At 42.4% G+C, this 13,720-nt stretch overlaps 3 protein-coding genes across 6 annotated transcripts; 2 read left to right on the plus strand and 1 right to left on the minus strand.

The window, feature by feature from the left end:
- Positions 1–536: 536 nt before the first annotated feature.
- LOC4335751 (uncharacterized) lies at positions 537–6,855 on the minus strand. Of its 2 annotated transcripts, XR_001545499.3 has the most exons (11): positions 6,483–6,855; positions 6,333–6,402; positions 6,109–6,233; positions 5,487–5,595; positions 5,350–5,413; positions 5,014–5,069; positions 4,054–4,161; positions 3,350–3,499; positions 1,564–1,734; positions 762–1,384; positions 537–693 (listed from the first exon to the last, which is right to left on the minus strand). XR_001545499.3 is itself a non-coding variant. In XM_015780732.3 (10 exons), the coding sequence occupies exons 1-10, from the start codon at positions 6,767–6,769 to the stop codon at positions 1,151–1,153; spliced, it is 1,374 nt and encodes a 457-aa protein (XP_015636218.1). In that variant the 5' UTR covers positions 6,770–6,855; the 3' UTR covers positions 537–1,150. The 2 variants fall into 2 exon arrangements, 1 of the variants encoding a protein (XP_015636218.1); XM_015780732.3 differs by having other exon boundaries at positions 537–1,384.
- Positions 6,856–7,060: 205 nt separating this feature from the next.
- LOC4335752 (UPF0496 protein At3g19330) lies at positions 7,061–10,375 on the plus strand. Of its 3 annotated transcripts, XR_010740763.1 has the most exons (4): positions 7,061–8,393; positions 9,235–9,319; positions 9,467–9,522; positions 9,986–10,113. XR_010740763.1 is itself a non-coding variant. In XM_015780733.3 (1 exon), exon 1 carries the CDS (start codon positions 7,189–7,191, stop codon positions 8,470–8,472), a length of 1,284 nt encoding a protein of 427 aa, XP_015636219.1. In that variant the 5' UTR covers positions 7,061–7,188; the 3' UTR covers positions 8,473–8,703. The 3 variants fall into 3 exon arrangements, 1 of the variants encoding a protein (XP_015636219.1); XR_001545509.3 differs by lacking the exon at positions 9,467–9,522 and having other exon boundaries at positions 9,986–10,375; XM_015780733.3 differs by lacking the exons at positions 9,235–9,319; positions 9,467–9,522; positions 9,986–10,113 and having other exon boundaries at positions 7,061–8,703.
- A 759-nt stretch (positions 10,376–11,134) lies between these two features.
- Positions 11,135–11,986, plus strand: LOC136356213 (cysteine endopeptidase Rep1-like). The gene is made up of 3 exons (XM_066309808.1): positions 11,135–11,168; positions 11,284–11,412; positions 11,502–11,986. The coding sequence occupies exons 1-3, from the start codon at positions 11,135–11,137 to the stop codon at positions 11,768–11,770; spliced, it is 432 nt and encodes a 143-aa protein (XP_066165905.1). The 3' UTR covers positions 11,771–11,986.
- Positions 11,987–13,720: the final 1,734 nt, after the last annotated feature.

Here is a 13,720-nt window from a genome sequence, read left to right on the forward strand (position 1 = left end):
GGATGACTCCAAAGTTAGGGACTCGAGGACATTTAACTATTTACTTCATCCGTTTCACAATATAAGACTTTCTAACATACGTTCATATAAATGCTAATGAATCTAGACACATACACTAGAAAGTCTTATATTATAAAACGGAGGGAATACCGTTCCTAGATCTAGAGCAGAATGGGATAGCCCTTCAGTCATCAATTAACACTTAATACTCCGTACTATAGAACTTGTTTTAATTGATAGGAAACAGATCATACGAAAAGTAAATTTCAAATAACTACAAGTATTTATTAAAACTATAAATTTCAAATAACTATAACTATTTTACTAAAACTATTAGTTTAGTACAACTTTGGCCGTGTTTAGTTTTAAAGTTTTTCTTCAAACCTTTAACTTTTTCATCACATCAAAACTTTTCTACACACATAAATTTTCAACTTTTCCGTCACATCGTTCCAATTTCAACCAAATTTTCAATTTTACCGTGAACTAAACACAGCCTTTAGCTAAATATTTCACGGAACTGCAACAATAGTGTATGACTTTATCAAAAAGCTTACATTATTCACCTGAAAAGTTTTGAGTACATATATCATACACACATGCAATACTTTATATCAGGGTAAGTCGAGCCCATATGTGATAAAATCAACTGTTGTTGCTGTTGTTGTTGCAGCAGTCTTATGAAATACCCATCTGAAGTAAAAGGATAGTTTTAACAAATAATTACAGTTTTACGAAGAATGATAAGCACGGGTGCATACCTCGGCCAGTTTCCTCGGAGAACTATAGACCTTCCGTTGCTACCAAATGAACATTTCTTGTAAAACTGAACTGTAGATTTGCGGACAGGACTGTGCAGTACTGTGCACCCCCAGTGCCTGTCAGGATCAGAGCAGCCACAAACCCATAAACTCATCGCTCTATTCTAGTCCTTCCAAATGTACATTTTTTTAATGGAAATGTACATTCATAATACTCCATCAAGATAGATTACATTCAACAAGTCATGCGCTACGATGTACAGCATATATATACACCACTAGCATGTCGGGGTTGAAATGCAATCTACAGTTTGCAATACTCGTCAGTTGAATCCTCTTGACGTTTGGTACTGGCATTCCCAACCTGCTAAACCTTTGTGGGGGTGTCATCATGAACGAAGTAATCTTGGACCAGAATTTGACTCAATCCATGAAACAATTACGTCAACAAGTGTATTGACATCCTTTGAGATTTGTGCTCGTAGAACGCCCGAATCCGCACCTAAAGTGCTACCTACCTCCTTAGCAACAGCCTCCCATGGTGTCCCTGTTGCTAGATTTGTCAGGAGTTCACCTCCTCTGTTTACTGCATCGGCCATTGCTGGTGGAACATCAGGAAGTACCTGAAGGAAAAATATGTGATTACTTAGCTGAAATAAGAGAGACGGATACAATAACTTTCTCAAAAAATAATATCTTTAGTCTAACAATAGCTTTATTCATGGACAGCACGTGCTGTACATGACAGGCTTTGTCATTTGTCAGCACCTTTAATTCTGAGAATATATTCAGCGAAAATCACCTGCTGTAACGGTAGTCCATGATCTCCAGGAAGTGACCGAATTGACATGTCAAGCAGTGAGCTAATGGCAGATTCGGAGCTTAGTACTTGCGCAAGAATAGATGTTTCATCAATTTGATCATCTTTGAACTTTATCAAGAGGTTTCGAGAAATCCCATAGTAGGATTTTACCTGCAGAAAGAAGTGTAATGCATTAGAACAATCATAAAAATAAATTATATAGTGGTATTTTTTTTAAAAAAAAACCACAACACAATAATTTGAAAAATGCTTCATGATAATAAATTTGCTGCCATTTATAACATAAGTTACATCTTTTTTTATTTTTAGTATCACATACAAACAAGAAATCCAACTACATTAAACGTGATGGATTAGTTAGCTCTTTCTCTCTCTGTTTTTCTTTTCTCCTCCCAAGTCTGAAGCAGCATGGTAATGCATATTACTCACTTTGTCCCAGTAACATTAAGGATATCTCCTTTTAACTTGTTTTATGTTTGGGCATACATCATACAAGAGTCAGAACAGGGAATAATATTCCAACCTACTCATCCACAAATGCACAAACAAAAGGTGCTAACATTTCTTTGATTGCTGGACAGTTCTCTAGTTATTTAGCTTATCCTGCATACATCTTTGCGCACTGAATGAATTGCATATTTTCATGATTGTCCAAACCTAAAGAGAGCCACATGCTGCGAGGGTTGATTAAGATGGGCGAAATAATGCTGTAAGATCAGCAGTGTGAATTATAGAGTGGACACAGCAAATGGTCTTTGCAAGCATTTCACTATCATACTAATCTGTCAGGTCAATTTTAGATTATGGTAACACCAGTAAGAGCTTTGATATATTCAACACGTCTTCCTTTTTGTTAAAACAAACTCATATATAGATCAAAATATAATAACTCTGCCATCGTAATTCCTTGTTTCCTTAAAGTTTGTTGTAGACTTCAAACTGAACATTTCATACATATGTACATACTACCCAAATTATTGGTTATTTCTATACTCATCAATCACGCCAAAAATGACATTTGTAGACTTGGATTGAACCGAGAAAATTCAACTCAAAATGCTAACTGATGTTAGGCTGAGTTCGGTACACCATTTTCCCAACCCACCTCTCTCGTTTTCCGCGCGCACGCTTTTCAAACTACTAAACGGTGCATTTTTTTCAAAAATTTTATATACAAAAGTTGTTTTAAAAATTCATATTGATGCATTTTGAAAAAAAAATAACTAATACTTAATTAATCACATGTTAAAAGGCCGCTCCGTTTTACGTGCAGGATGGGTTTCCATCCTGCACACCTGAACACACCCTTAGTATAGAACTGATGGTGAAAATACTTTAACAGCTCTGGAGAATTAGTGATTTCATTTGGTTTGTATACTTCTATTTGGGCACATCTCTGCCTATATCCTCAAAATATGCAAGGGGAATCCACCATGATCCATTGCCTGATGATCCTTTCAAAAAGTGCAATGTGATGAATTGCATAGAAGATTCTGCTAGTCACCAATAAATGATATTGATGGGGAGTTGGGGATGCATCCTATGTCATATGATATCAGAGGCTATTCAAATTTATTAACCCAGTGGTTAGTATTGGTTAGTTTAAAATAGAAAGTATAGAAGAAAAAAAAACATCGTTTTAGAGTTGACTTTTTAGCACTTCTATATAATATTACAACAGCAGCACAGCAATTGTAGATGAAAGGTTAACATATATCCTATGCAAGCATCTGAAGCATTGAAAGAGACGAATAAGCTAACTTACCAGCCGACGTGTCTCTTCTGGCTTTGGAACGAATTCTTCTCGGCCTTTTACTAAATCCATATACAGTGGAGGAAGTTGCTGAACTAATGGCAGGAGCTGCTTAACAACAGGAGGGCTAAGATTCTCAAGTTGCTTAATGGCTGCTTCCGCCTGTTTTGCAAGGATTATAATCATCTTAGCTTAAGAGGGAAGTGGCATATAATCAACACATAGGAAACATGTGATTTGTATTTGGGAGAGTGACATGGCATCAGTAGCAATATTCAAGTGTAATAGTTGGAATGATCCATGTCCATTTCTATTTCATATTATTGCTATCTGAGGAAAAATTCTTTGTAACTAACATGAAACTTCTGGTAAATTTATGTGCTTACTGAGTTTAAAATTGAAGGGAGGCTCGCCAACATAAAACTCGAACATTCTATTAGAGTTGGGAACTTCCTATTTTTAGAATAGTGAACAGATACCGACTTTGTCACTTACACCTACACCTAACACCATAAGTTCCACTTGTGATACATACTAAGAAAGATAGTACGTCTCCAGAAACAGGAGATGTCCAAATGAGAATGACAGTGCAGGGATGAAAAGAAAATAATACCACCATGTGGAACAGTTGCAGACCATTCAAGCAACAGACTTTGTCATAAAATATAAAAAATCATCGTAACAATTTGGCAATGGAATTCAGAAACACATCGTACCCCAAAACGAAGTGTTGGATATGATGTCAACTGGGAAAATATTGGCCCAAAACTCTGTGCCATGGGAACAATTACAGGCGAAAATAATGGAACTGCCAAGCTTGCTTCCTGCAAAAGAAAAAGAAAGAAGAAGAAAAACTACAAGTAATATTCTACTAGTAGCTTTTAAAAGAATTAATAGATTGAACGGAACAAAAATTCTTTTCGCTCTGGTTACAATAGATAACATCATTCCGTCCTAACATCTAAATGCAAGTGTCTTATGACACTACGATTTTTGTACCAAACTAACAGAGCCGCATCACATGCTTCGCAGCTGATGTACCCGCTCCATGTAGATTGAAGCGTACAAAAGTTCTTACTTCACTCTGAAAGTTGCATTACTATGGATTACCAAATTTAAATATCTACTCAATGAGGAATGTCCAGTTATCCACTTATCTTATCAAGAGATACAAACTAAAGCAATAAAGTATGGATCCCTGGTCATCTACAGTGTACTAGTATGGTCTTTACCTATATGTATGTGTCTTCCCTAAGCCATGCAATTTTCTCTACTACTTCGAAAGGACAGTCATCCTCCTTCCTCCCCTTCCAATCTCACGTATAAAAAGCGCTAAAAAAAGAGAAAAAAAAGTGCCAAAAACTAACCAACTGAGAAAAAAAAGAAGAAAACCAGGAAAAGAAAAGACGATTAGTTAACGAAAAAAACAACTCTGTCCTCCCCATATCTGTCCCAAAAACCAGGAAATGTAATCTCTGCCTCCTAAAAAGAAGAAAAAAAAGAAGGAAAAACCAGGGGAAAAAAGAACAAGCAGTTAGTCTTCCGGTGCTTTACTCGATCCACGGTCCCATCCATCCTAATGGTATGGATATATCCTCAATTAAATAAGCCCATTGCAAAGCATGGGATTGTTACTAGTGTTAACAAGGAGGGGAGATAACACGCAAAAAACATACCTTATTGTTAAAGGCCATCAATATATTTCCACTTCGCTGCACAGCGTATCTTGATCCTAATAGAAGCAAACATCAGTGATAAAACAACATATTACACCGCTAACTGAACAAGCACAAATTTAATCTTACATAAAGAATACTTCATAGCCCAGAAGATAAATGAAGGGTGTGTTTAGTTTACGCTAAAATTGGAAGTTTGGTTGAAATTGGAACGATGTGACGGAAAAGTTGGAAGTTTATGTGTGTAGGAAAGTTTTGATGTGATGGAAAAGTTGGAAGTTTGAAGAAAAAGTTTGGAACTAAACAAGGCCGAAATATGCACTTATAATCTCGTACCAATGAGAAGGTGGATCACAGATCCCAAAGAATGCCCAACACCAAATGTGGGAAGGTCATTTACCTGGAAAAAAAATGTTTGCTTAGTATATTGGACAATATTGGAGTTAATTGTTATGTGAAAAATAACAACTTACAGGTTCAACCATGTTTCTTAAGCACCTGTCAAACTTAAATTGAACTTCATCTGCGATGAAGAAATGATCAAAGCCGCTAGCATATGGCGTTGCGATCACCAAAGCTCCCCTAAATTTCAAATAGACTGATAAAATACATGTCTGCTAGAGAAGTGGAATATGTAGAAAGATAGCTCTATAGGAAATCATAATAGCAGTGTAAACCGTGTAGAGCTAGAGCTAAGAAGTACTGTATCATTTTCTTGAAATGAAGATGCAGTTCATTGCTTGTAATATTATCAAAGGACAAACTTTAAAAATGATTGTTGTTTCACTAACTTTTTGATAGATTGAACATGCGTGTCTTGCTTAGAACCACATAAAGAGGTGCCTTGCAGTTAATAATGACAAATTACACACCAAAGCTCTTATTCTCTAGATTCATGGTCAAGCAATGATGCACTAGTTAAACACACAACAAAGGGAGGGCTAAATTTTCAAAGGTTGCATTTCGGGTATAGAACTATAGTCAACTCTCCAGCGTTACGAACAAATCAAATGCCGCGCTGTTTCAGTCTTTGAGCAGAATTAGACTGTTGCACACAGATAATTTTGGGTCATTGGGCATTGCTTGTCCACATACTTGTCTGCAAGTCGTTCAAGGAAGAAACGATAAGTGATCTGAGGAGCAGCTCCAACAAAAATCCCACCAACGAAGTGAACAACGAACGAGGGCTCCTGTGATTTAGGCTTCAGCACCCACGCTCCCTATCAGAACAACCAGTAGTAAGTAAAATCACTCTGCATCAACAACAGTAGCAGGAAAATTTTGCACTCTCAATTGAGGTCGCAATCACCGAAGCGCACCTCGATCTCGGTCCAATCTCCGGTCGAACCCCAGCCCTCCCGGGACTGCTTCGCCGCCTCCGTGATCACCCTGTTCGCCGGCCGCAACAACAAAAGATGTTATCAATCTAGGAGAGAGATTTCGCAGGCACGGAATTAGCCATCGCCTACCTCTCGATCTGCGAGTAGAGCTGTATCGATCCCTCGGACGGCGCCGGGGGAGCCGACGGCGTGGCGACCCGGGGCCCCTCCCCTTCCTCAGCAGAGCAGCATGAGATGGCGGCGCGCCTCCTCCTCCTACTCTTCCCCCAACCCCAACTACTCGTCGCCGCAACTCTACTTCCTCTTCGGGAACCCCAGAAACGGCAGACCGCGGAGGAGGAGGAGGGCCCCGGGGTGCCGCCGCCGCCGCGCAGCTGCACGGTGGACGGAGGCGGCGGAGACACAACCCTTATCATCGCCGCCGACTCGACGCCACCACGTCGCCTCGCTGCGGCCGTACGGACTCCGCGCGTGCCGTCTCCGCTTCGCCAACCCGCCCCGCGCCCACAGCGACCGCGAGAGTAGAGCTATCACGCGCACCGCGACCGACGGCTCGGCGCGGCGCGGAGGCAAGTGTACACTGCCCGCCGTAGGATGCCACCGGAAGCGAACGCGCGCGCCGTCGGATTCGCTTCCCGGAAATGGACCCGACCCGTCGTCCACGCCTCGACTGGTCAAAAAACCCAAAAGCGCCTCGCCTCGCGCCCGTTGCTGCCTTACACAGCACACCACACTACCCCTATACTACTAGTAGTAGCTTGCCCCTGCGCTTGCTTGTGTCGCTGTGGCTCGATTGCTTGCGCGGCGCGGCGATCGCGGCCGATCTATCGATTCGATGCGGCCGTGGGAGCGGCGTGGCGTGGGCGCGGAGGGAGGCGAGTCGGTGGGCCGCGAGGACACGGACACGAACACGAACACCACAGCCAGTAGCGCGAACGCGAGCACGAGCTCGAGCACCGCCGCGAGTGGTAGCAGCGGGGCGAGGCGGAATGGGGCGGCTGCGGCGGCGGGGGAGGGGTGGGGGAGAAGCTCCCTGTCGACGGCGACCATCAACCTGAGCCAGGAGTACACGCTCGCCATCCACACCAGCTCCTACCACGAGATCTGGGCGAAGATCCATGTGGACGGCGGGGATGGGCAGCGGGAGGGCGGCGTCAGTGGTGGTGGTGGTGGGGAGGAAGATGAGGAGGACGAGGACAGGTGCACCCTCGCCGGCGTGCTCCAGCCGGAGGACGCGGTGGTGGAGCGCGCGCTGGGGGACGCGCCGGACACGGAGCTGACCCGCCTCGCCGCGGACTACCTCCGCAGCACGCACCACGCGTCGCTGCTCTGCCTCTCCCTCCGCCGGGCGCTGCGCCGCGCGCGGGCGCTGTACGGGCCCATCACGGACCTCCTCGCGCTGATACCGCACGCGCCCCCGCTCGCCGCGCCGCACCGCGACTGCGCGTTCGACGCCTTCCTCCTGTTCGACCAAATGCCCAACCCGTTCCCGGCCCCCGCGGCCGGCTTCCAGGGCATGCACCGGAGCTTCGTCGGCCTCAAGAACCACCTCGACCTGCGCCTCCTCAGGGCCCGCCGCAGGCGCCGGCTGGTGCGCTGCGCGACGCGCGGGTCGGGCATCTGCCTAATCGCCTGCGCCACCGGCGCTGCGATCGCGGGCCTCGTGCTCGCCACGCACGCCATCACCGTGCTGTTGGCCGCGGCCCCCGCCTGCGCGGCGTCGCGCGGCTCCTGCTGCCCCGCAACCGCTTCGATGAAACGCCTGCAGCAACACATGGACCGGCTTGACGCTGCAGCCAGGGGCGCCTATGTGTTGAACAACGATGTCGATACAATCGAGCGCCTGGTGGGCAGACTCCATGCCACCGTCGAGAGTGACAAGCTGCTGGTCCGGCTGGGGCTGGAGCGTGGCAGGGGGGAGCACCACACCATAGAGGAGGTGGTACGGCAGCTGAGGAAGAACCACCCGAGCCTGCTACGCCAGCTGGCTGACCTCGAGGAGCACATCTGCCTCTACTTCGCAGCCGTCAACCGAGCTAGGTTGCTCCTTGTAAACCACCTCAGTGCCCAATCTGATCCTGACAGACTGAGTTTCCATTGTCATGATATAATTCAATAACAGTATCCGCTTCAAGAAAAAACTTGATGTTGGAGAACTGTTCTAGGTTGCCAAATGCAAAATGAGATATACTGAAGGAAGTTTACACAAGCTCGTTGTTTCTTGTATGTTATTATGCATTCGATATCTATTGCCTGAAACTGTGTTCTCGGGTATCTATTTAAACTTGGGTAAACTTAGCAATTGTACTGTTTGCTACTCTACAAATGATTTTTTTTTTTACTTTTGCAATTATTACTATGATGTCGTAATAACTTAATTATTCTGAATTTAGTTACAACGCTCAAACCTATCTTTCAAGTTTGGAAATGCAACCTTTGCTGTTAGACAACCAATGTACAAAATTTGAAGTAGTTTATAATAACTACAGAAGATTTTATTTTAGGCCTTTACATGCATTTGTTGCAGATCAAAGATGAAATGATTTGTCAATTTGAATGGTTGTTTGCATATCATCATTACAAATTACATAGCAATGTTTGCATGTGCTATTCAGAGCTACCCTGAATTACTTAATCTGTTACTGTTGTTGAATCTACACCTGTTTGTTGAAACCTGGAGATGATGTCTTTCTTGCAGTATCGGTATTGGTTGCAAGCTACTTTAAGAAAATTATAGGCTTCTTAACATTCTGTCAAGGGATTGCAGAAGAACATAGTTAGAATAATATTTAACTGATAAAGGTTTGTTTAAAGTCCAGTGTTTAATTTGTATTTTGCATCTTAAAGGACTGTTGTTGTGTTGTATGCATTTTTCTTGCAGGCACTTGACTATAGACTCTGCAAATGGATAAGTTTCATGCTGATAATGTTCTTAACTGCAATGTCGACGGAATTCATATTTGTTGGTAATCTCAGCTTAAAAGATGTGAATACTAGCAATTAGTATTCTATCTCAAGCTTTGGTTTGTTCATCTCTCAATTCTTTAAATCTTGAAACATTGCTGGTATAGTGATATGTTTAACTTACAATTACAAAATGATATTTCTTTTAGCTCATTCAAGATTGCCAACTGCAGTACAATTTCATCTTCGAATCCATCTTAATTCGGTAATTCCCATATTGGACTTGATCTGTTCATTGTATCTGATCATCCGATATACAAACTTGAACCATAATATTTCATTTGAACCGTAACTTGGCAGTAACCTATAAAAAATATCTTGGGATATTTTCAATTATCTTGTAGTATTGTGATCCTTCCTTGCCAACCAACCAACCAATCTTGGGATATTTTATGAAACTCATGAGCCTTTTTGGGAAAAATCTCTCTGGCATTAACTGTTGCTGCATCAATAACACAATCCAACAAGCTTGCCAAATCAACTCTTTCCCTGATGATACATTATGCTGCTAAAGTGTACTTTCCATTTTCAAATGATGGTTACATGGTGAAAAGCTTAATTAGGTAAAACTATGTGCCTGTTCTTTCGGTTTCGATATCTACACTTTGTTGAATGTCATATGGAAATCTACGATCATACATTCATATTTCTTAGTTCTTACTTTTCAGGTTTGCATGACCAACAGGTCTGCATTACTGCGACAAAAGATATACATGGATGCCACTTGGTTCCCTCGAACTTACATGAAACTATATATGCATAAGGATTTTAACTCTCTGAGGGCTTGGTTAATGGTGATTGATGAATATACTCGTGAAATTTGGCAGCGGGAAGTTTGTTTGTGTTAGTTACACTTGTGTATGCCTGTTCTTGTTGGTGAACGCAACAGTCAACTGTGCTAGGTTGCTCCTTGTAAACCACCTCAGTTGCCAGTCTGATCCTGACTGAGTTTCCATTGTCATGATTTACAAATCAATAGCAGTATCAACTTCAAGGAAAACTTGATGTTGGAGAATCCTTCTAAATTGCCAAATGAAATATCCTGAAGCGGGCTTATACAAGCTTGTTGTTTCTCGTGAGGTGTTATGCATTCGCTGTCTATCGCTTGGCGCTATCTGTTCTTTGGTATCTACCTAAAGTTGGATGGCATAACAATTTGGTTATTCTGAGTCGAGTAAGTTTTGAAATTCAACTTTTGTCGTTAAACAACCACAGTGTGAAATTTGAAGTAGTTACTAGTATCTACCAGATTTTTTTACTTCGGGCATATACGCTTATTTGCATTTGTTGCAGGTCAAAGATGAACTGGTTTACCAATTTGAATTGTTTCTTGCATATCATCATCACAGGTACATAACAATGTTTGTATGTGCTATTCATGGCTACCCTGAATTAGGTAATCTGTTACTAATTGGTGAGTCATTTTGAAACCTGAAACTTGAAGATGCCATCTTGCTTGCAGTATTGATATTGGTTGCAAGCTACTACTTCAGAAAAAAATAGCAATGTTTCTTATATTCTGTTAAGGGATTGCATATTTTGCCTATGAAAAATATTTCTGCTGATACAGGTCTGTGTAAATTTTGGTGTTTAATTTGCATTTCTTTCACATCTTGAAGGACTGTTACGTGTTGTATGCCTCTTTCTTGCAAGCACAGTAGCACACACATGACGATAGTATATCTGTAAATGCAGATAGTTTTATACGGTGATAATGTTCTTAACTGCAATACCGGTAAATCCGGAACTTGGAGTTGGAGGAAGTAGAATCACCAGATCGGAAATTCGGAATCCCATACGACGGCCACTTGGCTGCCATGGCATCCACGGCCGCCGCCCTCGCCGCTCGTCGTTTGGCACTGAACCTCTGCCGCTTCGCTCCTCGCTCTCCTCTGCTCTCCTCTGCGTGGGCTCGCTGCGTACACCACGCTCGCCGCCGCCGCTGCCGCCGCCGCACCATGGGGAGGACCTACTCGCCTCCTCCGCCGCCGACTCTCGACGATCCCTGGCGGTGGCGGCGGCGGCTATACTCCCGCCGAACCCGAGCAAGATGACGAGGAATTGCACCCCTCTTGTTACGACCCAACTGCTCCACGTAAGTAACAGCAACGTACGTACACCCGTCATCATCATGGCCGCCGCGCCGGCGGCGCATCATCGATAGCCTCCTCATTGCATTTGCAGTCGACCCCGCCGACTACATCCAGTACGACGAGGCGGACGTCGCGTCGGAGGAGGCCGTGTGGGCGCTGTACGAGCGGTGGCGCGACTTCTACGGCGCGGAGCGCAGCCACGACGAGATGCTCCGGCGGTTCGGGATGTTCAAGGACAAGGCGCGCCATGTCCTCGAGTTCAACAAGTCCGGCGCGTCCTTCACCAAGGCGCTCAAGGAAGGAGCTGACCTGACGTTGGAGGAGAACGCCAAACGCCTCGGCATCCGCCGTAGGCTTTAATCAGCTTGTGAACGAAGGCGTTCGAGAATGATTCATCATCCACCAATCCTTACATCAATAATATCGTTTATATCATGTAAGTTTATTAGGTTTGTTTTAACACTTTGCATTGCAGTGCTTTAATTTATTTAGCGGGATTAATAATAACATGTGTTGTGTTGGAGAACCCTTCGAAGTTGCCAAATGAATGAAATTACCCGAAGCAGGTTTACACAAGCTTGTTGATTATTACTTTTGCAATTAGTATTACTGTGATGTGATGGGAGTAATATTTGATTGTTCTGCATTGAGTTCCAATGCTCAATCCAGTCTTTTCAGTTTGGATATTCAACCTTTTTCTGTTGGACAACCATTGTGCGACATTTGGAATGGTTACTTATGGCTGCAGAGAATTTTACTTTGGACCTATACTTGCATTTGTTGCAGAACAAAGATGAACTGATTTGCCAATTAGAATGGTTTCTTGCATATCATCATAGCGTGCTCACAGCAATCTTTGCATGTGCTATTCGTTGGTACCCTAGAACTACTTAATCTGCTAGTGTTGTTGAATCTACACCGCTGTTGAAACTTGAAGATGTTGTCTAGCTTGTAGAATTGATATTGATGAAGCTACGTGGCAAAATTAAGGATTCTTTAGTGTTCTGTTAAGGGATTTGAGAAGAATATAGTTAGAAAAAATATAGTTAGAAAATTTTTTCTTCTGATTAAAGTTTTGTTCAAAATTTAGCGTTTTAATTTGCATTTTGCATCTTGAACGATTTTTATCGTGTTGCATACGTTTTTCTTGCGGGCACCTGCCTATGGGCATTGCAAATTGTCAAGTTTCACTCCGATATTGTTCTTAACTGCAGTACCAAAGGATTTCATGTTGGTTGGTAATCTCAGTTTAAAGGTGTGCCTTTTTATAATACAATATAATGCTATCAGCTTATATTCTTTCTCAAATACGCTTTCTTTGTTCAACTCTCAAAACCTATTGGTTAGGAGATAAATTCCCTAAATCTCTAAACTGAACTGAGAAGCAGGACTCTTTGTTCTCTTCCAAACATCGCTGGTACAGTGACATGTATTAAGTGCAAATTACAACATGGAATATCTTTTAGCTCGTTCAAGATATCCAGCTGTAGTAAAACTTCATGTTTGAATCCATCTTTTTCCATCTCTACAGATAAGATTGGTCCTGTAACCTCGGATATCATCACGTCACATCTGTTTTATACAGTCTTGAACCACAATATTTCATTGAAACTACTTGGCAGTTCCAAATATTATAGGAAATTATCTTGGGATATTTTGGGTTATCATTTTTCCATCCTAAATAAAAAGGTAGGAGTATTCATTTTGTGAAATTCATGAGCCTATCTGGAAAATTTTTTTTGGCATTTTTTTTAATGACTCGCACAAGACGGAGCACAATAGGACTAATGGACCTACATTGCGGCGACTAAAATGTATATGGATTCTAATTGCTTGTCGCCTCAAACTTAAATAAAACGTTATACGTGCATAAATATTTTGACTCTTTGGGGCTGTTGAATGGTTGATTGATGGATATTCTTGTGGTTCTTGACTGCTAGCTGTAAGTTCGCTTGCGTTGGTCCGGTTCTTTTCTGATTAAAATTTAGATTTTACCTCCGTTTCCACTAATACGTTTTTCAAACTTTCTATATAGCAGTATATAGAAGACTTTATGCTATTGTTGTGAAGATGTGAGTGAACACAAGTGACTGCATATGAAACCGGCAGTCTAGCAGCATGGCCTAAATTGTAAGGTCCAATGTATTGTTTATAGCAGTATAATTACCCAAGCCACAATAGCTAATAGCTTAACATAAAACATTGATTCTCAGCGAGTCAACGACCTATGGTCAATAATGCTCGGTTCCCTCTTGTGAACATCCACGGAATCAAATGATAGATTAGAAATTAGAGATCAGGAGGAGTATT

This window comes from Oryza sativa, chromosome 4 (genome assembly GCF_034140825.1).
Source record: "Oryza sativa Japonica Group chromosome 4, ASM3414082v1".
Classification (NCBI taxonomy): domain Eukaryota; kingdom Viridiplantae; phylum Streptophyta; class Magnoliopsida; order Poales; family Poaceae; genus Oryza; species Oryza sativa.

Bases quoted from the DNA above. Each gene is read 5' to 3' on its own strand.
- LOC4335751 (XM_015780732.3), bottom strand. From the start codon at position 6,769: ATGATAAGGGTTGTGTCTCCGCCGCCTCCGTCCACCGTGCAGCTGCGC. The intron at 6,234-6,332 runs GTGCGCTTCGGT...TTGTTCTGATAG, and splicing joins GAGATTGGACCGAGATCGAG to GGAGCGTGGGTGCTGAAGCC. The intron at 5,070-5,349 runs GTACGAGATTAT...TGCTTCTATTAG, and splicing joins TGTGATCCACCTTCTCATTG to GATCAAGATACGCTGTGCAG.
- LOC4335752 (XM_015780733.3), top strand. From the start codon at position 7,189: ATGCGGCCGTGGGAGCGGCGTGGCGTGGGCGCGGAGGGAGGCGAGTCG.
- LOC136356213 (XM_066309808.1), top strand. From the start codon at position 11,135: ATGGCATCCACGGCCGCCGCCCTCGCCGCTCGTC. The intron at 11,169-11,283 runs GTTTGGCACTGA...CACCATGGGGAG, and splicing joins CGCCGCCCTCGCCGCTCGTC to GACCTACTCGCCTCCTCCGC. The intron at 11,413-11,501 runs GTAAGTAACAGC...TTGCATTTGCAG, and splicing joins TTACGACCCAACTGCTCCAC to TCGACCCCGCCGACTACATC.